General features: G+C 35.9%; 1 protein-coding gene across 1 annotated transcript in view; it reads left to right on the forward strand.

Moving 5' to 3' along the window:
* The window catches only part of CCDC15 (coiled-coil domain containing 15), an 82,587-nt gene that overhangs the window by 34,561 nt on the left and 22,346 nt on the right, over positions 1 to 25,680 (forward strand). The window contains exons 16-17 of the mRNA XM_035009441.1: positions 1,314 to 1,406; positions 3,208 to 3,311. Coding sequence (XP_034865332.1) covers positions 1,314 to 1,406; positions 3,208 to 3,311 — 197 coding nt within the window. The remainder of the gene's footprint in view (positions 1 to 1,313; positions 1,407 to 3,207; positions 3,312 to 25,680) is intronic.

Below are 25,680 nucleotides of genomic sequence, written 5' to 3' on the forward strand. Positions count from 1 at the left end.
AGAATTTTATATCTCTTGCATTTAGGTCTGTGATCCATTTTGAATTAATTTTCATATGTGGTATAAAGTGGGAATTGAGCTTCATTCTTTTGCATGTGAATAGCCAGTTGTCCCAACATCATTTGTTGAAATGCTTATCCATTGAACACTCTTGCCAAAAATCAGTTGATTGTAAATATAATGGTTTATTTCTGAACTGTCAGTTCTGTTCCATTGATCTATAAATCTATTCTTTTTTTTTTTTTTTAAGTCTGTTCTTATGCCAGTACCACACTATCTTGATTACTGTAGCTTTGTAGTAAGTATTGGAATTGGGAAGAGTGATTCCTCCAACTATGTTCTTCTGTTTCAAAACCATCTTAGCTATTCTGGGTCCCTTGCATTTGAATTTAAGGATCACCCTGTCAACTTCTATGAGAAGTCATCTGAAATTTTGATGGAGATTGCGTTAAATCTGTTGATCATTTTGGGGAGTACTGCCATCTTATCTGTCCTTTCATGTCTTTTCATTCATTTAGGCCTTCTTTAATTTCTTCCAACAATGTTTTGTAGGTTTTAGAGTACAAAATTTACACCAACTTTGTTAATTTTATTTTAAGTAATTTTTTGATGGTATTTTTAATGGATTTTTCCATTAATTTCATTTTCAGATTGTTCATTGCAAGTATAAAGAAATACAATTGATTTTTGTATACTGATCTTATATCCTGCAACTTTGCTAAAAGATACATAACTTTTAAGCTAAAAAAAGTAATACTAAGCTTTCATTCTAAAAGTTAGAGATCATAATTTGACCCATAACAAAGTAGGTATATACCAAGTTATGTCATAAGGCTTTTCTAGTAATATGGGGGAAAATTAGCTCCAGTTTCCTCCCTTCCATGTCAGTTGATGTTATAATATTTTCAGGTTCTTATTTGGGCTCACACCCACCTAAAGAGTTGTGTACATTGAAAATGATTACAGATTTGAGATAATAAGGGATCTGGCTTTATATCCTGGATTCAGTCCTAAGCAAACTCAGAGTGATTTCAAGTGACCACTTTAGAAGAACTTTCATTCTGAACATTTTGATTTGTTATGAATTTACCCATGTTTTTGACCTGAGTCATTTCCTTTGGTTTATTTCTTCTGAATCTGCTTCTTTCGTTCGTTTTTAGTTTATTTTATTTTATTGATTTTTTAATTGTTTGATTTTATCCAGATGAGGTTAAGTTTGCAGGAGAAAAGAAACAATAGATGAAAATATCAAAAGCATATACAGGGCTAGCTTTTGGCAATTTTGTCACTTTGTGTGACTGGACTTCTAACAGGTTTATGATGACTATCAATCAAAATTGAACACTGAATTCCAAATTCCACTGACACTCCAATCTGGAGTAGATCATGAAGAAGACAAGAAAGAGGTACGTAATGATAATTGCTTTTGGACACCAGTATTTCTACTATAATAGTACATGTGAAATTGGGAATGATTTACTGTGTTCTTACACATTAAGAGCCTGTACTACAAATTCCATGGATAAAGGCAAAGAAGTTACTTGAGTCATTATAATGTGTTGAACTTTTCTTCCAAGCTTCTAGGATTTAGGATTCCTTGATGTGAAATCAGAGATCTGATCCTAGTGAATTTTTCCCATTAGTGTGTATTTGTCACAATAACTTAAAGGAAGGGTTTTAACTTATGACTTCCCTTTTTTTTTTTTTCCTTCTTAATCTAAAGTTGGTTTAAACCAACAGTTTTTAACACTGCCCATGTGCCAGAATCAGATGTGGAGCTTTTTTCAAAATACAAATGCCTGAACCCAAACAGATATACTGATCAGTATATGAAAAGGTAGGTTTGGGGCATCTGTGTTTTTAAAAAAATACCACTGATGCTTGTGATGGCCTCAGTGTTAAGAACCAGCTATTAGACTTTTAATAATTTTTACCAAAAGGACATAAGCTACTCAAAGGGTAAAAACAGGGCGCCTGGGTGGCTCAGTTGGTTGGGCGACTGCCTTCGGCTCAGGTCATGATCCTGGAGTCCCGGGATCGAGTCCTGCATCGGGCTCCCTGCTCGGCGGGGAGTCTGCTTCTCCCTCTGACCCTCCCCCTTCTCATGCTCTCTCTCTCTCTCTCTCATTCTCTCTCTCAAATAAATAAATAAAATCTTTAAAAAAAAAAAAAAGGGTAAAAACATGTCTATGTGTACACCAGTGCCCTTTAAGTAGCTTGTGTCCTTAAAAGAGAATATATAAACCCAGAGAATATATAAACCCACAGGGCAATAGCACTTGCTTTTATTATACTTGCTCCCCTTTTTCTGGGCGGGGGGGGGGGGCAGAGGGAGAGGGAGAGAGAGAATCCCAAGCAGGCTCACGCCCAGCACAAGCCTGATGTGGGCCTTGATCTTACAACCCTGAGATCATGACTTGAGCTGAAATCAAGAGTCGAACTCTTAACTGCCTAAGCCACTCAGGCGCCCCCATACTTGTTCCCTTTGAAAGTATGGTGCTCAGATATTCCTCAGTCCTTCTTCCCTCTTTATTACCATATGAGGCTAGGCTTAGAGTATACTTTTGTGATGTGGTTTTAATTTTGAAAATTTAAAGTGACTGTTGTTCTTTTATAAAATACCTCTCACATTCTTTCTTTGGCCCTGCTTCTATAGTACTTATTATTTGGAAATACAGAGTAAATATAGTAATATATCTTATCATATCAAATACAGTCATTTCCTCAAGTGCTGTTGACAAAGGACTATACTAAGGGCAAACTAAATTAGTACTTCTTTCTCTGATTTGTCTGTAATATCTAATAGCTATGTGCTTGAGAATATAAAGCTCTTGCTGTATGTGATATTATCCTAGGTCACCATAAAATAGGAGGAAATTAAGGACTTAATTCGATGTGACTTTTGTATCATCTAGCATATCTATGGCACAAGGATATTCTCCTTCCTTGGAAAGTCCTCTGAGAGCAGAATCTTAACAGTTTTTTTTTATTATGTTATGTTAGTCACCATACGGTACATCATTAGTTTTTGATGTAGTGTTCCATGATTCGTTGTTTGCATATAACACCCAGTGCTCCATGCAGTACATGCCCTCCTTAGTACCCATCACCAGACTAGCCCATCTCCCCACCCCCCTCCCCTCTGAAACCCTCAGTTTGTTTCCCGGAGTCCATAGTCTCTCAACAATTTTAACTTCTTTCCTTTAGCGTCAAAAGCAATACCTGAGATATAGACGACTTTTCATGGATATTGAGAGAGAACAAGTAAAAGAACAACAAAGACAAAAAGAACATCAGAGGAAAGTTGAAAAGTAAGTTCTTTGATCCTTACTATGAGCCTTAAATTACCAGTTAAGATAATTTTGAAAGCTAAGTTTTAGAAATAATCAGGCAGTGGTTTTGCCTTCTGATCCATAGTGGAAACAATGGTTTTTTATCTGGATAGACATATGAAAGGTAGTTAAGAGCTATGTTTTTTTAATAGACTTTTTTTTTTTTGAACAGTTGTAAGATTACAGCAAAATTAAGCAGAAAGTACAGAGAGTTTTATTTACCCCCTTGTGGTATACGTGGACTGCCTCATCCACTGTAAACATCCTGCATCACAGTGGTACAGTTGTTACAACTGGTAAACTTCCATTAACACATTGTAATCCATATTTTACTTTGGGATGGACTCTTGGTGTTATACATTCTTCTAGATTTTGACAAATGGATAATGACTTGTATCCACATGATATAATATCATACAGAATAGTTTGCCCTAAAAATGCTTCATGCTCTACCTATTCATCTTTCTCTCCTCCCAGCCCATGGCAACTACTGATCTTTTTATTGTCTCCATTGTTTTGCCATTTCCAGAATGTCATATAGTTGGCATACAATATATAGCCTTCTCAAATTGTCTATCTTCCACTTAGTAATATGCATTTAAGTTTCCTCTAATAACTTTTCATGGTCTGACAGCTCATTTCTTTTTAGTGCTGAGTAATATTCTGTTGTCTGGTTGTACCACAGTTTTGTTTATCCATTCACATTCTGAAGGAATCTTGGTTTCTTCAAAGATATGGCAGTTATGAATAAAGCTGCTTTAAATATCCATGTGCAAGATTCATGTGAGTGTATGTTTTCACCTCATTTGGGTAAATACCAAGTAGTATGTTTGCTAGATAATATGGTAGAGTATGTTTACTTTTGAAAGAAACTGCCAAACTTTATTCCAAAGTGGCTGGGCCATTTTGCATTTCTGTCAGCAATGAACAAAAGTTCCTGTTGCTCCAGATCTTCTCCATCATTTGGTGTTGTCAGTGTTTTGGATTTTGGCCATTCTAACAGTTATGTAATAGTATCTCATTGTTGTTTTAATGTGCAGTTCCCTAATGACCTATGATGTGGAGTATCTTTTCATATGCTTATTAGCCATCTGTACATTTTCTTTGGTGAGGTGTCTCTTTAGGTCTTTGGCTCATTTTTTTAATTGGGTTATTTGTTTTCTTATTCTTCAATTTTAAGAGTTCTTGGTAGTTTTGGATAATAATCCTTTATCACATATTTTTTACAAATATTTTCCCTCATCTGTGGCTTTAATTCTCATTCTTTTGACACTGTCTTTTAGAGAGCAGAAAATTTTAATTTTAATGAAGTCCAGCTTGCAATTACTTTTTTTATGTTTCATGCCTTAGGTATTGTATCTAAAAAATTATTGCCATACTCAGAGTCACCTAGATTTTCTTTCTTTTTTTTTTTTTTTTAAGATTTTATTTATTTATTTGAGAGAGCGCGTGAGATAGAGAGCATGAGTGGGCTTTGGGGGAGGGTGGAGGGGCAGAGGGAGAGGACAAGCAGGTTCCCCACTGAGCAGGGAGCCCGGAGCCAACCCTGGGATCATGACCTGAGATGAAGGCAGGCACTTAACTGACTGAGCCACCCAGGCGCCCCTCACCTAGATTTTCTTTTGTGTTATCTTCTAAGAGTTTTATCATTTTGTGTTTTACATTTAGCTCGATGATCCATTTTGAGTTAATTTTTATAAGGGGTGTAAGGTCTGTGTCTGGATTCATTTTTCTGCACAGTTGTTCCTACCCCATTTGTTGAAAAGACTGTCTCTGCTCCATTGTATTGCTTTTGTTCCTTTGTCAAAGATCAGTTAACTATATTTATGCAGGTCTATTTCTGGGCTCTCTGTTCTGTTCCACTGACCTATTTGTCAATTCTTTTGCTAATACCACACTCACACTAACACCAGACTCACTTTTGCTTTAAGGACGCATATAGGCTGAAAGTGAAGGGATAGAAAAAGATACTCCATGCAAATGAGCACCAAAATAGCGTGGGGGTGTCTATCCTTATATCAGACAAAATAGATTTTAAGTTGAAAGGGTCACAATAGACAGGATGGTCATTATATAGTGATAAAGGGGTAAATTCATCAAGATGATGTAACAATTATAAATATTTATGCATCCAGCACCAGAGTATCTAAACACAGTGCTTGCTTTGGCAATACATGTACAGAGTACCTAAACATGAAGCAAATACTAACAGAACTGAAAGGAGAAATAAAAATAGCAGTACAATAATAGTAGGAGACTCTAGTATCCTCCTCTAAACAATGGATAGATCATCCAGACAGAAAATTAATAAGGAAACATTGGTTTTGAACAACCCTAAAGAACAAATGGACCTAACAGACATATACAGAACAAGCTATCTAATGGTAGCAGAACACACATTCTTCTCAGGAACACATGGGACATTCTTCAAGATAGATCATATGCCACATAGGCCACAACACAAGTCTTAACAAATTCAAGAAGATTGAAATCATATCTGGTGTCTCTTCCAAACACATTGGTATGAAAGTAGAAATCAGTAATGAAGGAAATTGGAAAATTCACAAATACGTGAAAATCACATAGCACACTTGTGAACAACCAATGGATCAAAGAAGAATTCAAAGGAGAAATAAAATGTTTAGACAACAAAAATGGAAACAACGTACTGAAACGTATGGTATGCAGCAAAATCAGCTCTAAGAGGAAAGTTTATAGGTACAAGATGCCTTCAGAGAAAAAAGATCTCAAATAAGCAACCTAATCTTACAACTCAAGGAACTAGAAAAAGATGAGCAAACTAAGCCCAAAGTTAGCCAGAAGGAAGGAAATAATAAAGATTAGAACAGAAATAAATAGAGAATAGGAAAAAAATTGAAAAGATCAATAACACTAAGAGTTGGTTATTTGAAAAGAGAAACAGAACTGAAATACTTAGCTAGATTAACCAAGAGAAAAAAAAAAACTCAAATAAATAAAATTATAAACAAAAAAGGAGACATTACAGCTGATATCACAGAAACACAAAGGATCATGAGACTACTGTGAACAATTATATGCCAACAAATTGGGCAACCTAGAAAAAAAATGGATAAATTTCTAGAAACATGCAATCTATCCAGACTGAAATGTGAAGAAATAGAAAATCTAAACAGACCAATTGCAATTTCTAGAAATAGAAAATCTAAACAGACCGATTCAAGTGAGATTGAATCGGTAATCAAAAACTTCCCAAGAAACAAAAGTCCTGGACCTGGCTTCACTGGTCAATCCTACTAAACATTTAAAGAAGAATTAACATCAGTCCTTCTCAAATTCTTCCAAAAAACTGAATAGGAGGGAACACTTTGCAACTCATTACAAGGTCTACCCTGATACCAAAACCAGACAAGGTCACTACAGGAAAAGAAAATTACAGGCCAGTATCCCTGATGAACATTGATGTAAAAAGTCTCAACAAAATATTAACAAACTGAATTCAACAGTACATTAAAAGAATCCTATACCAGGATCAGGTGGGATTTATTCCAAGGATGCAAGGAAGGTTCAACCACCACAGATCAATCAGTATGATACACTGCATTAACAAAATGAAAGATAAAAATCATGTGATCATCTTAATCGATGCAAAAAAAGCATTTGACAAAATTCAGTATCCATTTGTGATAAAAACTCTGAACAAACTGATATAGAGGGAATGTACCTCAACATAATAAATCCCTACATGACAAGCCTACAGCTATCATACCCCACAGTGAAAAGCTGAAATCATGGGTTGCCTGGGCGGCTCAGTCGGCTAAACGTCCGACTCCTGGTTTCATCTCCGTTCATGATCTCATGGCTCCTGAGATCAAGCCCCTGTAGGGCCCCGCGCTCAGTGGGGAGTCTGCTTGAAGATTCTCTCCCTCTGCCCCTCCCCCCACTCACAAATGCGCTCTCACTCTCAAATAAATAAGTAAATCTTAAAAAAAAAAAAAAAAGGAAAACTGAGATCTTTTCCTTTAAGATCAGGAACAAGACAAGGATGCCCACTCTCCCAACTTATATTCAACTTATTACTAGAAGTCCTAGCCAGAGTGTTTAAGCAAGAAAAAGAAGTAAAAGGCATCCAAATTGGAGAGGAATAATCAAACTGTAACTGTTTGCAGTAGACATGATATTATATATGGAAAACCCTAAAGACTCTGCCAAAAACTTGTTAGAACTAATAAATGAATTCAGTAATTCCTGTATTTTTCAGGATACAAAATCAACTTACAAAAATCAGTTGTGTTTCTATATACTAACAATGAACTATCAGAAAGATGAATTAAGAAAATAATCCTGTTTACAATAACATCAAAAAGAATAAAATACTTAGGAAAAAATTTAACCAAGGAAGTGAAAGATCTATATACTGAAAGCTAAAACACTGATGAAAGAAATTGAAGATGACACAAATAAATGGAAAGATAGTCCAAGCTCATAAATTGGAAGAATTAATATTGTTAAAATGTTCATACTATCTAAAACAATATGTAGAGTTAATGCTGTTCCTAACAAAGTTCTAAAGCAGAAATAGAAAAAGCAATACTAAATTCTAAAATCTGTATGGAACCACAAAAGACCCTGAATAGTGAAAGTAATCTTTTCTTTTTAAAGATTTATTGATTTATTAGAGAGAGAGAGCGTGAGCGTGCACACTCGCGTGCACACATGTGCACATGAGGGGGGAGGGGCAGAGGGAGAGAAAGATTCTCCAGCAGACTCCCCACTGAGCATGGACCTCCCCACCCCAAGCAGTGCTGGATCCCACAGGACTCTGAGATCATGACCTGAGTGGAAATCACGAGTTAGATGCTCAAGCGACTGAGCCACCCAGGCACCCCAGTGAAAGAAATCTTGAGAAAGTAGAACAAAACTGGAAGCATCACACTTCCTGATTTCAAGCTATATTGCAAAGTTATAGTAAGCAAAACAGTATGGTAGTGACATAAAACGGATACAAAGATCAATGGGACAGAATAAAGAGTATAGAAATAAATCAATTAATTTACAGCAAAGCAGTCAAGAATATACGATGGGGAAAGGATAGTCTCTTCGATAAATGGTGTTGGGAAAACTGGATATCCACATGCAAAAGAATGAAAGTGGACCTCTAACTTACTCCATCAAAAATCTATTCAAAATGGGTTAAAGACTTGAACATAAGACCTGAAACTTTAAAACTCCTAGAAGAAAACATAGGGGTAAGCCCCCTGACATTGGTCTTGGCAATGATTTTTGAATATGACATTGTAAGTACAAGCAACAAAGCAAACAGAATCAAGTGGGACTGTATCAAACTAAAAGACTTCACTCAGCACAGCAAAGGAGACAATCGACAAAATGAAAAGGCAACCTGTGGAATGGGAGAAAATATTTGAAAAGTATATACCTGATAAGGTGAATATATGAGGAACTTACACAGTTCAATAGAAAAAAAAAAACAAAACCCAAACAACCCAATTCAAAAATGGTCAAAGGTCTAAATAGACATTTTTCCAAGAAGACATACAGATGACCAATAGGTACATGAAAAGGTGCTCAACATCACTAATGAACAGGGGAATGCAAATCAAAACCATAATGAGATATCACCTCATGCCTGTTTGAATGGCTGTTATATGAAAAACAAGAGATATATGCTGGCAAGGATGTGGAGAAAAGGGAAACTTGTACACTATTGGTAGGAATGTAAATTAGTGCAGTTACTATGGAAAACAGTGTGGAGGTTCCTCAAAAAACATAATTTATACAGAACTACTGTATGATCCAACAATCCCACTTGTCAGTATATATCTGAAGGAAATGAAATCACTATCTCACGGAGGTATTTACACCCCCGTGTTCATTGCAGCATTATTCACAATAGCTAGGACATGGAAACAACTTAAGTGTCTGTCAGCAGATGAATGGATAAAGAAAATGTGGTACATATATAATGAAATATTATTCAGCCATGAAAAAGGGAAATCCTGCCATTTCTGACATGAATGAATGTTGAGGTATTATGCTAACTAAAATAAATCAGAGAAGGGGCGCCTGGGTGGCTCAGTTGGTTAAGCGACTGCCTTCGGCTCAGGTCATGATCCTGGAGTCCCAGGATCGAGTCCCACATCGGGCTCTCTGCTTAGCGGGGAGTCTGCTTCTCCCTCTGACCCTCCCCACTCTCATGTGCTCTCTCTCTCATTCTCTCTCTCAAGTAAATAAATAAAATCTTTAAAAAATAAAATAAAATAAAATAAAATAAATCAGAGAAAGAAATACTTTATGACCTTACTTATATGGGAAATCTAAAAAAATGAACTCATAGAAACAGAGATTGGTGCTTGCCAGGACCAAGGAGAGGTGTGTGAGGGGGAAAATGAGATGCTGGTGAAAGGCTGCAAATTTTCAGTTATAAGATAAAGGAGCTCTGGGGATCTAATAATGTACAGCATGGTGACTGTCATTATAGTACTTGAAATTTGCTAAGAGAATAGATTTTAAATGTTCTCATCACACACACAAAAGGTAACTGTGAAGTGATAGAAGTGTTAATTAATATCATGGTAATCAGTTCATACTATATATATAAGAAATCATTGATATATGTATTATACACCATAAAGTTACATAATATTTTTGTCAATTATCTCTCAATAAAGCTGGAGGGAAAATGTGGGTTCCAAAGGAAGGACTTCACTTCTTATCCACATTTGAGAGTGACTCTGCATTTGTTCAGCAAACATTAATCTGGCACTTTCATATCATGGGACTGTCCTAGACATAGGCATTACAAAGATAAATAAAATGTGGTTCCTTTTCTTGAGGAATTCATAATCCAAGGTGGATGGGGGAATAATTGTATGTAAGTCAGTAGTATAATTATTAAAATAGAAGAAGTAGGTACAGAGTCCCGGAGAACACAGAAGCAGGATTACTGATTCCATCTGGAAAGTTAGAGAAATTATTACATTTCAGTTGTGCCCAGATGGAGAAATATGTGTTTACTGGGGAAGCAGATAAGGATGGTGAAGTAGAAAAATCAACATAAACTGAGAGTGAAAGCAAATAATCGTATTCATGCAGAGTTTTATAATTTAGAAGGGCTTTCATATATTATTTCATTTGGTATTTTTCAACAATCAAACATTTATTGAGAGTCTGGCACATGCCAGGTACTGCATTATATGCTGAGAATATTAAATGTGAATATGTGGTAGGGTAGTAGTTGTTCATAGCACAGGCTTGGAATCAAATAGTCTTAGGTTCGAATTTGCAACTTACTAGCTGTGTAACCTTCAGCGTGTTTCTTTACCTCTGAGATTCAGTGTTTTTAATTATAAAATGAGGATTATAATCCCTGTGTCCTAGGTTGTTGACAGAATTAAATGGAGGGATATATGTAAAATACTTAACATTGTATTTGCATTTAATAAAATCATGGTAAATAGTACCTATTATGACCATGATGATGATGGTGGTGGTGGTGATGATGATGATTATGATGGTGATGATGATGACGTTAAATAGGATGAGCACCAAGGGAGGCCAGACAAATGGAGAATAGGAGATGAAAACAGTAATTATAATGCTATCAGATTTGATAGAAAGCTAGCAAGTTCAATTTAGGACATTGAGTGTGGGAAGCCTGTGGAACATTAAGGGAGGGCTGACTTACACACATTTGGAAATAAGGAACTAGAGTTCTGGCAACAGTGAGAACTAAAGATTTCTTTAGGAATTTTCAATATTTGTTTCAACATGAATTGGGACCAAGCATAAAGCTACTTCTGGAGGACAGATAATTAAGAAGAGCTTTTGTTAGTCTTCAGGCACTGAATTAACAAAATTGGAGACTTTGAGGGGTCTCAAACACTTGATTAGTTTTCTCCTCAAGACATTTGCCAATGTCTAAATTTGTGCAATAAAGAAGGCTAAAGGTGGGGTGCCTGGGTGGCTCAATTAAGTGTCTGCCTTAGGCTCAGGTCATGATCTTGGGGTCCTGGGATTGAGCCCATGTTGGGCTCTCTGCTCAGAGGGGAGTCTGCTTCTCCCTCTCCCTCTGTTCCTCCCCCCTGCTGTTCCCTTTCTTTCTCAAATAAATACATAAGCAAATAATTTTTTAAAAAGGCTAAGGGTCTAAGTTGAAAATTTCTGGAAAGCAGAGAGAGATTTTCTATAATCTTACAGTACATGTAGAGTTCAGGACCCACCAGGGTGAGGTGGGGGTGTGGTGGGGTAGGACCCAATGAATATACCAGGCTTTCAGTCAAAAAGAGACTGTAGAGTTCTATAGGAACATGGAGAGTCCTACACTAACAAGATGGTCTAAGCAACTATAGAATAAGCCTTACCCAAACTATAAAGCAGCCTTGATTCTGCTGAGGTCCTGATTGGATTAAACTGATGAACCCTGCATTCTCTGCCTAGCAGAGATAAGGGTGAACTTTTTCTGGTTATAGATAACATCACTTGGAGCCTTTAAATTTGTTTTAAAACAACATTCAGCATTCAATCAGAATTTTTTAGGCATGTCAAGAGATAAGACCAGATGACCAAAAGCCAAGAGGAAAAGAGACAACTGAAGCAGACTCACAGATGATACAGATATTGGTATTAGGAGACAAAGACTTTAAAACAGTTGATTAATATACTCAGGTAAATAGAGGAAAAGAAGAAGAAAATAGATGAAGATATGGAGAATTTCACCAGAGAACTGAATCTATAAAATAGAATAAAATTGAAAGTCAGAAGTTGACAAATGATAATCTTAAAATAGAAACTCAGTAGATACACAATGAGATACCACTTCATACTCATTGGAATAGCTTAAAAGAGAAGATGATGACGACAAACTTAATAGTACCAGATGTTGGCAAGGATGTAGATGAGTTATAACTGATATATTGGTAGTGAAAGTAGAGAAGAGCATAACTACTTTGGAAAACTTTAGTATTTTATATAGTTAAACATACATCTACCTTATGACACAGGCCTTTTACTGCTAGATATTTCCTCAAGGAAAATGAAAACATTTATAAAAACATTGAACAGTGATAGAATATAATTTTTTAAGTATTATGGCACATTTATCAAGATTGATCGTATCCTGGGTTATTTTTCAGAATGTGTTCTCTGATTATAATGGTGTTAAGCAGTACCTTTTAAAAGAGTTCTGATTCAAAGATAAAATTGCAACGGAAATTATTAAGAAATGCTTTGAAGGGAATAATAATGAAGATAAAACATATCAAAACTTGTCAGATGCAGCTAAAGCAGTGCTTAGAAGGAGTGTTAGAGCCTTAATTGCAATTATCAGAAAAAATAAAAAGGCTAAAAATGTTTTAACTTTCCATCTTTAAGAAGCTAGGAAAAATAGCAAATCAAAAAGAAGAAAGAAGTCATAAAGAACAGAAATCAGTGAAATAGAATACAAATGTACAGTGGAGAAAATCAACAAAGCCAAAAACTGGTCCTTTGAAAATTTAGTTTTGCCAGGGATATACCACTTTAATCAGTGAAAAAGAAAAGAGAGAAAACCAATATTAGGAATGAAAAAGGAGTCATTACTACAGAGCCTAGAGACATTAAATGATAATAAGAGGACACATGAACAATTCCATGCTAAAAAAATTTGATCATTTTGATGAAATAGACAAACTCCTTTAAAACAAAAAACCAAGTGTGGATGCAAGAAGAAATAGAAATCTGACTCATCTCATATTAAAGATCAGGGTTTTTTTTTTTAAGATTTTATTTATTTATTTGAGAGAGAGAGAGAGAGAGAGGGTATGCATGCAGGGGAAGGACAGAGGAGAGGGAGAGAAAATCCCAAGCAGACTCCGTGCTGAGCATGGAGCCCAATGCAGGGCTCAATCCAATGACCCTGAGATCATGACCTGGGCCCAAATCAAGAGTCAGATGCTCAACAGACTGAGCCACCAACTGCCCCAAAAGTAAATCAGTTATTAAAAATCTTACCAAAAAGAAAAATTTATGGTCAGGTCCAGGCTCAGATGTCTTCACTGGGGGATCCTTGCCAAATATTTAAGGGAAAAAAACAATACCAAATTTTACATAAACTAGTCTAGAGAATGGAAAACAGGGAATTCTTCCCAAATAATTATAGAGGCCAGCATAATCTTAATACCAGTCTGACAAGGACATTACAAGAAAGCAGCATTACAGACTGATTTCTCTCATGAACAGAAATGTAAAATTCCAAGTAAAATAGTAGCCCAATGACCTTTGAGGGGCACTCTTGCATTCCCTTGCCCTTGGAACTTCTGCCTAAGCCTCTGCTTCCTGCCCCAGGACAGCTTCTTAAACACCCCTAAACTTTTCCCAAGCCATGGACCCAATGGAAACAAAGCTTTTTGCAACACCAATAATGATGAAAAAAAATAACTAAAATAAAATATTCCAAGATGTTTAAAAATTATCTTTGGATACTAGAAATAATTTTTTTCTGTCCTTTGTGTGTTTCTTAATTTTTCAAATATTTTATCATTAGTGTAATTGACTTTGAGAGTGTAAGCAATATCTGTAGGGGCCCCTTGCTGGTGAATATCCTGTTTATTTTGTAGTAGAGAGTACAAGGACTCCTGAAAATTTTATGTGGCAGTCCACTAGTGGGAATGGTTTCCTCTGAGGTGTTTAAGTTTCTTTAGTATGTTTTTATTCTCACGTGCTTTTTCTCCCCTTGAGATATAATACTGTTGTCTTAAAAATGACAAGAAGAGCTGCAATGAAAAAGTATATGTGTTTTGGATTGGGGTAGAAGAGGCTTGGAAAAATCTTCATGAAGTTGTCTAGGGTAACTTTAGGCAAGATTCTATTTAAATATTTCAAGGACCTTCTCTATTCTTAATGTTCATTAGGACTATAATTACATAATCTCCCTGGATAACAATTTCAGAATCTAAGGACATTGGCTCTCAGGAAGTTCATTCTTATATTTAGGCCAGATTTGTCTTACTGTAACCTAGTTGTTTAGCCGTAATTATGATCTGATCTGCATCAAAAATTCTTTCAGTTTTGTAGTACCCATATATAAGTGTTTACCAACTCATCAAGCAAAAGAACAGAAATTTAGTTCAGTTCATATAACTGAAGCCAAGACATCCCTGCTGTGGGTGTTTTATGTCTAACCTAAATCTTCTTATGACATGCCTACCACATGGCATAGACAGTGGGGAAGTCTTCTTTAGCTATATGCTGACCTTCTTTGAAAGCTTTTCTGCTTAAGGCTTTTGTTTTATTGCCATTTTCTCACTGGATAATCTTTTTCTTCTTTGACTTATACTCTTGACCCCAGAAAAAGTATGAAGGTCTCTGTCTCACAGATGGTATCAGAAAATTAAATCTGTTGTCAGTCATTTGCAAATAATTAAAAAATATTTTTTTTGCTTTTTCCTTGTTGAAGAAACTAAATCATATATGCCTGTTTTGCATGGTTATGATTTAACTTAAAGACAAAACCACTTTAGCAGCATTCTAAAATGAACATACATCTGCTTTCTAAACAGGAATTGATAATAACTGCTTTACCTCAGTTGTTATAAGAATCAAATTACATGTTTTCATTCATTCATTTAGCAGCAATTTATTGAGTATCTATTAATTGTTATACATGATAGCTAGACTTAGGGGGTGCAAAAAATGAAAGACATCATCCTACTCTTCAAAGATCTTACTAGATAGATTTCACTCATGAATGGGGAAGCAGATAAATGAGTAGATAATTATAATGCCATATTCTCAGTATTACAAGACAACATATCATGTGGTTAAGAACATGCAGAGATATGTGTTCAAATCTCATCTCTGCTACCTACCAGTTGTGTGACTTTGGGAAAGTTACCTCAGTAAGCCTCAGTTTCTTCTCTGTAAGGATAGGGATAATAGTGGCATATACTTCATAAAGTTGCTGTGAGGATTAAATGAGGTAACCTGTAAATGTGTGTAATCTGGCACAGTGGATGCCAATAAATGTTAGTTGCCAAGTATTTAAGGAAAAAATAACGTCAAGTTTTACATTATTCCAGAGAATGGAAAACGGAATAGTCCCCAAGTAATTATAGAGACTAGTACTAGTCTAGTACCTTACTGCCAACCTGATAAAGACGTTACAAGAACGTAGTGTTACAGACTAATTTCTCTTATCAACTTAAGTATAAAAATCTCAAGTAAAATAAAATACTTCTTTTAATACCATTAGAAGAAAAAATTGTAAGAATATATGGGGGTACAGAGACTGTGTTTTCAACTCAGAATTGGGGGTATGGTTGTAGCAGAAGGCTTCCTGGGCTGAGTTTTAAAGGATTAGAAGCAGTACTCTGAGACAAAATTGTAACTGGGTTGGAGAAAAGAGTAGATGGGAATCTTAGGTAAAAGGAATGACGTTGTGAAAGCAGTGACTTGAGAGAATATGACACTTCTGAGTTGGATATGATCAGAGGTAAAAGAATGGCAAGAGGCGAGTCTTAAGAAATAAAGAAAGACAAGATCATAAACAGCTTTGTATATCATGAGAAGGGTTTTGGATTCTATCCTGAAAACAGGAGCCACTTAGGGCACTGTGGGGAGTAGATGAGGTGACTAAGACTAGATGTTAGGAGATTATTGAAGTAATATACTTAGAAGATGAGAGGTGAAATTGGTTTTTTAAAAAAATTATTATATAAAGTCCTTCCTGTGTGTCAAATACTGTCTCATTTAATTGATACACAATTCTGCAGGATAGTGGTAGCTGCCGTTCTCTGAGTGTTTATAATGTACCAGCCCAGTGTCGAGTGTTTTAGAGGCATTAGCTCATTTTTACTCACTTCAATAACCTAATGAGGTAAATTTTATTATTCTGTAGAAAAATGAGCCCTAGAGAGGTTGAGTAATTTGCCCAAAATTAAGATCACACTTAGCAATGGCAGAACTGGAATTCAATCCCAGATTTATTGGATTCCATCACCTAACCTCTTTGAAGCCTGTAACACCACCTTTCACATAAGCCAGGGCCAAGGAGGCAATTTTAAGAGCGTAAGACAGAGAGTCGATAAGATTTTGTCAGTAGAGAATTCAGGGTTAAGTCCCAGGTTTATGGCTTAGGCCACCAGATAAAATCTAAAACAGATTTGCCTGGGAAGAGGTAGATGTGGAGAGGATAAGTTTAGTTGGGTTTAAGGTGCTTAAAGGAAATCCAACTAGAGAACCCAGTAGGAAGTACTATGTTATTTTTAATAATGATTTCAAAAATCACTAAGGAAGAATACTTAGCAGAATCATGAAGTGAGCAGACAGGTTGAACAGAAAAACAGGATCAGCAAGCAATGATTTAGACTTGGTAGATTAGACCTTAATCCTGTTGTGCCAAAGAGGAATATTTCTTTCATGTCTTTGAGATCTAACAGGGCACCTCTTTAACCCCTGAAATAAACCTGGTTTTTAATCTTACAAGCAGAATTCCTTTTATTTGAAAGTATTGGTGTTGGGGGTGCCTGGGTGGCTCAGTCGTTAAGCATCTGCCTTCGGCTCAGGTCATGATCCCAGGGTCCTGGGATCGAGCCCCGCATCGGGCTCCCTGCTCCGTGGAAAGCCTGCTTCTCCCTCTACCAGTCCCTCTGCTTGTGTTCCCTCTCTTGCTGTGTCTCTCTCTGTCAAATAAATAAAATCTTTAAAAAAAAAAAAAAGTATTGATGTTGGTAAATTTCTGGCTCGGGAAGACAGAAACCATAGAGCCAAAAAGATAGGCCTCGTTTTTAGTTTTAGGTCTGTATTTTAGTTTTAGCTTTGTAAAAGATTAGTGATGTGGCCTTATCATATGGAGGATGACTGAGTGACAAGAGTTTTTGAGTTATTGCAATTATATGACTATTTTTTAATACAGTTTGCCTGTGATATTGATTTATCTTCAGGATTCTTTCCAGGGTGTAAATGTTGACCTATACTTTGTTTAGTTGTGCCAACACACAGCATAACAAGTTTACCAACCAAATTGCAATGTTTTCTATTCTTCCTCTCTTTTACTGAGGGTCTGACACTAGTTTCAGAACACCTTTTGGCATAACCGCTATAGCTGTATTTGCTTCAGTGCTCTGGAAAAAACCAATACATTGACATGTTGATTTCTGACCTAGTTTAGTTTCTATTGTGTATCAACTGAAACTTATATTTACACAAGAGGCCTTGAAGGTATCAGAGAAGAATAAGAGCTTGTCTACAGAATAATTGTTTATACCAATTTTGTAAGTTTGTCATTTTTGATTTTATGATCCTTTCTGAAACTACTATATGGCAGTAGTTCTTAACCTGAGAATCTGACCAAACCTATGGGTTCTTTTCCCAGAAAAATACCTTTGAGACAATCAAATGGAGATGTCAAATTGGCAGGTAGTTCAACAGATTTGAATGTCAGAGGAACTGTCTGATGGAGCTGTAGCTTTAGGAGGTACAGATGTTGGTGGGTGGTAGCTGAAGCTGATGGCATACCTAAAGTCACCTGGGGAGAAGTTATAGTGCAAGAAGTGGAGAATGCCTAGATATCTTGTATTTCCGCTTATGTACTATGACTTTTGGAGGACCACAGACTATTTTTAATATCTAATATATTTTGCTCTCTCAAATCAATTTTTGCTACCTTGGGTACAATATTGCTCCCATTGAGAATGTATGTGCTAGATGGATTAAATGACCTGTAGGCCACCATTGACTTTGGAGAGAGTTGTTTTGATGAAGTGATTGATGGGCCTCAAAGCCACATTGGAGAAGGTGAGGAGATCAGGAAATAGAGACAGAAAGTCTAGACAACTCTTATAAGATGTTTGACATAAGAAGTAGCTAGGGAGGAGGGGGAGGGGCTGAGTCCATCATTTCTAGTAGCTGTTCTATTACCAAGATCTGCGGTGTCAACATTTGCAAAACAGTGCTGACGTGTTTCCTTAGTTCTTAGTTTACTGGTTTAGAGAATGACTGGTATAGAGAATTAACCAGTAACTAAGCTTTTCCATTGTCATTCACTTGGCTCTTTTAATTTCACCATTGAAAACCTCAATTTGATTCATTACCTTCAGAAAAATCTTTTACCACTTGCCTTTTTCACAACTTAAGGAGTTATTGAACTAAGCAAATATAAATTTCCTCAAAATACCACCTTTCTTTATGGGCTGTCTTTGGAATAAGATCTCTATGTAGATCCCTAGCCAGGAGCACCTTCATGATCTTAGGCTCATCTTTTAGCTTTTGTACTCTTTTAATCTTGTCCTGTCATTCTCTTGCATATTTCACGCATTATATTTTAAGAGAGCAAGTTGACATATATTTTAAAGTCAGTTGTGAATGACTATGTGCCTGTTTTGACCTTCCACACATTACCTTTCTCATATTCCTGCTACACTGCCTTACATGCCTTTAAATCTTCATCTTCACATGAAAACACCTCTCTCTGCCCATGTTGCAATATTGAGATTTCTTACCTCTAACCCTATTATGACTTTATATTGCATTTGAGTTTGAATTGTACTATAAAAGATATGGTTATGTTTTATACCCTTTAAGGAATATTCAATTTAGACTTTTACAGTTGGAGCTCAGCAAAGAATCGCAAGTGTGGGAGAACACTTGTAAGAAAATCCTTGTTTAAAGTAGCCTTGTCACCCTGCTAGAGATGGCCATGATTAGCTGTCAGAATCTGGATGGACTTGAGTTCCGTATACAATACAACTACTGAGTCTCTTGTACTTTTCCAGTGCCTGATCTTTCAGCCCTTGTAGGATGGTTTCCAGGTTTTTAATATATACCTATGTTAATCTAACTTGAAGGCCATAATTCCCCTAGAGTAAATAGCTTGCCACAAATGGATTGAAGCCCAGAATTTTCAGCAGTCCATGCTTTATTGAAGAGGTATGAGTGTGACTTGGCCTCATACTACTGTTCAGAAAACAATAGCTCTTTTGTTTCAAAGTAATTTTTAACAACTGACATTATCGGCCATGTATTTATAAGTTTTAGTCTTGAATCAGTCATATGTTTTAACAAACACTCATTACTTAGGTTTTCTGATATTTTTCTCCATGAGCTACTTATTTCCTCTCTACTTACAGGTGAGTTTTTTTTTTTTAAATAAATACAATTAATGTTCAATAAACTGCACATATTTAAAGTGTAAACTTTGATGTTTTGACATATATATATATATGAATGAAACCACTACCATAGTCAAGATAGTGAACATATCTATCATCCCCAAAAGTTTACTAATGCCCTTGGTAGCCCCACTTTTTTCTCCCTCCCTGTCTCCATCTCCCTAGGTAACCACTGGTTTGCTTTCTGTCACTATAGATTAGCTTGCATTTTCTGGAATCATGCTGTTACCAGACTCCCAGGATCAGGTTCTTGAGTCTCAATGTCATAGAAATGAACTCTGAATTGGAGAGAAAGAAAACACTTGATCTTAGCCAAAAGGCCGAGAAGCGATGGAGAGAAAGAAAACAAGCAGAGTTAATTGGAGATAGCTTGGATACAAGGTAGCTGATAAGAAAGAGGAATGTTGCCCCTGAACGAGTACCGTGCATGGTTTTTAAAGGCACTTTTCCAAGGGATGAGGGGCTAGGACTGGGAAAGTGTCCTTCAGTCCCTGGATCATTATCTTCTGGTCATCATTCGTTAGTGGTCACAAGATAGTTGTAGGTTGCCTTTTACCATGGCCAGCATTGTTTAGGGTACCCGAAAAATTGACTTTGAATTGTTACTTCTATGTAAACTGTTTCTTTTGTTTTTGTTCAAATAACCATTACTCTCTAACAGTTGTTATTTGCTCATTTGTTCTTTCTGAGAAGGAGGTATTTGTCCTTAAGTGTATGGAAATTTAACTCTTGCCGTAGACCAGTGGCTTTATAGGAATTAAGCTCCTCTTGTTTTCCCTGTACTTCCTCAGTACAACATGTGCTCCTTTGCCCATCTCCTTTTACTCAGCGTAATTATTTTTAGATTCATCCGTGTTGTAGTATCAAGAGTTCACTCCTTTTTGTTGTAGAACAGTATTCCATTTTATGGATATACCACACTTTATCCATTCATAGCTTGATGGACATTTGGGTTGTTTCCAGTTTGGGCCTGTTAGAAAAAAAGCTGCAATGAACATTCATGCATAAATCTTTGGAAATATGATACCTTTTCTCTTGTAGTATACCTAGCAGTGGAATGGTTGGATCATATGGTAAGTGTATGTTTAACTTTTTATAGAAACTGTCAAACTGTTTTCCAAAGTGGTTGTACCATTTTATTTTACCACCAGCAGTGTAAGAGATTCAAGTTCTTACAGCTTCACCAGTATTTGGTATTGGGTATGGTCAGTCTTTTTTATTTTAGCCATTTGAATAGGTGTGTTGTGGTATCTCATTGTGGTTTTAGTTTGCATTTCCTATGTGACTGAAGATGTTGAACATCTTTTCAAGTGTTTATTTGCCATGTCATTATTGGTGGCACATCTATTCAAACCCAATTTTTTTGAGTTGTCTTATTATTGAGTTTTAAGATTTCTTTAATATAATCTGGATATAAGTCTTTTATCAGATAAATGCTTTGCAAAGATTTTCTCCCACCCAGTGGTTTGTCTTTTTATCTTTTTTTTTTTTTTAAAGATTTTATTTATTTATTTGACAGAGAGAGACACAGCGAGAGAGGGAATACAAGCAGGGGGAATGGGAGAGGGAGAAGCAGGCTTCCCGTGGAGCAGGGAGCCCAATGTGGGGCTCGATCCCAGGACCCTGGGATCATGACCTGAGCCGAAGGCAGACACTTAACGACTGAGCCACCCAGGCGCCCCTTGTCTTTTTATCTTAACATTGTCTTTTAAAGAGCAGAAGTTTTAAATTTTGATGAATACGCATTTTCAATTTGTTCTTTAATAGATTATGGTTTTGGTGTTATATTTAAGAAATCATTGCACAGCCCAAGGTCACAATTTTTTTTTTTGTTTTCTTCTAGAAAGATTGTCACTTTAAGATTTTATATTTAGATCTGTGATTCAGTTAAAGCTTAATTTTTATATATGGTATGAAGTTTATTTTTTTGCATGTGGATATCCATTTGTCAAAAAAGCTATCCTTTCGGGGTGCCTGGGTGGCTTGATTGGTTAAGTATCCGACTCTTGGTTTCTGCTCAGGTCCTGATCTCATGGGTTGTAAGATCGAGCTCCGCATTGGGCTCTGCGCTTAGTGGGAGTCTGCTTGGATGTTCTCTCCCTCTGCCCCTACCCCCACTCTCGCACTCACTCTCTCTTTTAAATAAATAAATAAATCTTTAAAAAAAAAGGCTAGTCTTTCTCCACTGCATTGCCTTTGTGCATATGTCAAAAATCAGTTGTGCAACAAACAAAAGAGAAAACTGATAGGCTGGACTTCATTAAAATTAAAAACAGTCAAGAAAGTGGAAAACAACTCCAGAATGGGAAAAAATATTTGCAAATCATATATCTAATAAGAGACTTGTATTCAAAATATATAAAGAACTCTTACAAATCAGTAATAAAAAGGCAACCCAATTAAAAAGTGGACAAAGGATTTAAATAGATATTTCTCCCAGGAAAATATACAAATGGCTAGTAAGTACTTGAAAAGATGCTCAACATCAAGAGTTATTGGGAAATGCAAATCAAGACCACAGTAAGATACCGTCTCACACCCACAAGCATTACTATTATAAAAACAACAAATAATAACAAATGTTGATGAGAATATGGAGGAATTGGAATTCCTGTATATTGTTGGTGGGGAATGTAAACTGGCACAGTTGTTTTTGGAAAATAATTTAACAGTTCCTCAAAAGGTTAAACAGATTAACCATATGACTCAGCAGTTCCACTCCTGGATATATAACCAAGAGAACTGAAAATACATATCCACTCAGAAACTTACATGCATTTTCATAGTAGCGTTATTCATAATAGCCAGGAAGTGGAAGCATCCCAAGTGTCTAAGAACTGATGAACAGATAAATCAAATGTGGTGTATCTATACATGGAATATCAGCAATAAAAAGGAATGAAACACTGATACATGCTACAACATGGATGGACTTTGGAAACATTATGCCAATTGAAAGAAGCCAGTCACAAAGGCCACATATTGTATGATAACCATTTATATGAAATGTCTAGAATAGGCAAATCTATAGAGGCTCTACTGGGTCTGGGAAAGAGGGTATGGAGAAAGAGGGTATGGAGAGCTACTGTTAATGAATACAAAGTTTCTTTTGAGTACAAGATTTCTTTTGGGAGTGATGAAGATGTTCTCAAATTATATTATGGTGATGGTAAACTTTTTGATACTCAAGTTGTATCTTAGGGTATTTAAAAAGTGAGTTGCCCATATATGTGTTGGTTTATTTCTGGACTTTCTCTTCTGTTCCACTGATCTCTTTGTCTAAATACTAATACCATGCTATTCTGATTAGTGTAGTTTTATAATAATGCTTGAAATCTTAGTGTTAGCCCTCCAGTTTTTTTTCCCTCAGACCTGTCTTGGCTGTTCTAGGCCCTTTGTATTTCCATATAAATTTAAAAATAAGTTTGTCAATTCATACAAAAAGCCTTCTTGGATTTTTTTTTTTTTTTAAAGATTGATTTATTTATTTTAGAGAGAGAGTTGGGAGGAGCAGAGAGAGAATCTCAAGCAGACTCCCCACTGAGCACGGTGCCTGACTCGGGGCTGGATCTCATGACCCCTGAGATCATGACCTGAGCCGAAATCAAAAGTCAGATGCTTTACTGACTGAGCCACTCAGGTGCCCCAAGCCATCTTGGATTTTGATTGGGATTGTGTTGAATCTATACATAATTTGGGGAGAACTGGGGAGAAATAGTTAATGATAATTGAGTTTTCCAGCCCATGAACAAGATATATTGCTCCATTTATTTAGCTCGTCTTTAATTTTTCTCAATTATAGTTTTCAGTGCATAGGTCTTTCATGTCTTTTGTCATATCTGTCCATAAGTATTTCATATTTTTGGTGCTATATAAATGGTATTTATTTTATTTCAGTTTCTGATTTTTGTTGTTGTTGCTTGTGTATAGAGATGCACAATTGATTTTTGGTTGTGGATCTTATACCCTGCAGCCTTATTAAGCTCATAAGTATTAATTCATTGGATTTTTTTTACATGGTGATCATGTCATCTTCCAAGACAGTTGTACTTCTTCCTTTAAATCAGGATGGCTTTTATTTCTCTTCCTTGCCTGATTATACTGGCTTGAACCTTCTTTACAATGTTGACTAGAAGTGCTCAGAGTGGACAGTACTGGATCTTAGGAAGGCATTTAGTCATTCATCATTAAGTATGATGTTAGCTGTAGTTTTTTCATGGATGCCATTTATCAGACTGAGAAGGTTCTTTTCTCCTCCTAGTTTGTTGAGAATTTTTATTAGGAATGAATGTTAGATTTTGTCAAAAAAATTTTTTTCACTAGTGAGGTAATCACGTTTCTTTTTTACTTTGTTGATATGGGAATAACATTGATATTTGAATGTCAAACCAACCATGTGTTCCTTGGGTACACCCCACTTGGTAATAATGTATAATTCTTTTAATAGATTTGCTTAAAGTTTTGTTTAGAATTTTGGCTTGTACTTTCCTTTGATTGGTTTTGGTTTCAGAGACTGATAAAATGGGTTGGGAAGTATTCTCTCCAATTTTTTGGGAAGAGTTTATACAGAATTGGTATTATTTCTTTTTTTTTTTTTTTAATTTCTTTCTTTCTTTTTTTTTTTTTAATTTCTTTCTTTCTTTTTTTGTTTTAAAGATTTTATTTATTTATTTGACAGATAGAAACACAGTGAGAGAGGGAACCCAAGCAGGGAGAGTGGGAGAGGGAAAAGCAGGCTTCCCGCAGAGCAGGGAGCCCGATGCGGGGCTCGATCCCAGGGCCCTGGGATGCTGACCTGAGCCGAAGGCAGACGCTTAACAACTGAGCCGCCCAGGCGCCCCCAGAATTGGTATTATTTCTATCTTAAATGTTTGGTAGAATTTGCCAGTAAATTCATCTGGTTCTAGACGTTTCATTGTGGAAAGGTTATTAACAACATTTTTAATGTTGATAATAGATATAGAGCTATTTAGGTTATCTATTTTTTTCTTGAGTAAGCTTTAGTAGTTTGTGTATTTTAACGAATATGTCATTTCATCTAAGTTGTCAAATATTTTGGCATAACATTGTTCTTAGTATTCTATTTTTCAATATCTGTAGGATATGTAGTTATGTTGCCTCTCTTATTTTTTATCTTAATAATTTGTATCTTCAGGGTGCCTGGTGGCTCAGTCGGTTGAGCATCAGACTCTTGATTTCAGCTCCAGTCATGATCTCAGGCTCGTGAAATGGAGCCCCATGTTGGGCTCCATGCTGGGTGTGGAATCTGCTTGGGATCCTCTCTCTCCCCCCAACCCTCCCAGGAGAGTGTGCATGCACTCTCTCTCTCAAAAAAAAAAAAAAAAATAGTGTTGTCTTTGTTTGTGTGTGTGATCCAGGTATATGCTCAAGATGTATCAATTTTGTTGAACTTCTCAAATACCTAGCTTTTTTCTTTTCCTTTTTCTCTTTCTTTTTTTTTTCTTTTTTCTTTTTACTTTTCTGTTCCCTAGTTCATTGATTTCTGCTTCAATCTTTATTTATTTTCTTCTGCTTACTTTAGGCTTACTTTCCTCTCTCTCTCTCTCTTTTTTTTTTTAGTTGCTTAATGTAGAAGAGTAGGTCATTGATTTCATGCCTTTCTTTTCTCATATAAACAATTAGTACTATAAATTTACTACTCTAGCAGCACCTAATGAATTCATTTCCATTCAGTTCAAAATATCTGCTAACGTTTCCTTTGTTTCTTCTTTGATCGTGGGATATTTAGAAATGTGTTATTGAATTTCCAAATATTTGGTGATTTTCAGGGTATCTTTCTGTTATTGATTTCTAATTTAATTTTATTGTGATAGAGAATAGTATGCTATGAATGTCTTGAATCCTTTTAAATTTATTGATACTTGTTTTATGGCACAGAATATGGCTTACCTTGGTAAAAGTTTCAAGTTTAATAACTTCACAATAGAAGAATGTGTATTCTGTTGTTTTATAAATGTGTATTCTGCTATTCTGTAAATGTTGTGGAGTGTTCTATAAATGTCCATTAGGTCAGGTTGGGTGATGATGTTGGTCAGATATATATCCTTGCCACTTTTATGCCTATTTATTCTATCAATAATTGAGACAGGGCTATTGAAATCTCTGTAACTGTGGATTTGTCTCATCTCCTTATAGTTCCATCAGCCTTTGCTTCATGTATTTTGAAGTTCTGTTATTAGATGTAT

Source organism: Mirounga leonina, unplaced genomic scaffold (genome assembly GCF_011800145.1).
Source record: "Mirounga leonina isolate KUSES-001 unplaced genomic scaffold, KU_Mleo_1.0 Mir_153, whole genome shotgun sequence".
Classification (NCBI taxonomy): Eukaryota; Metazoa; Chordata; class Mammalia; order Carnivora; family Phocidae; genus Mirounga; species Mirounga leonina.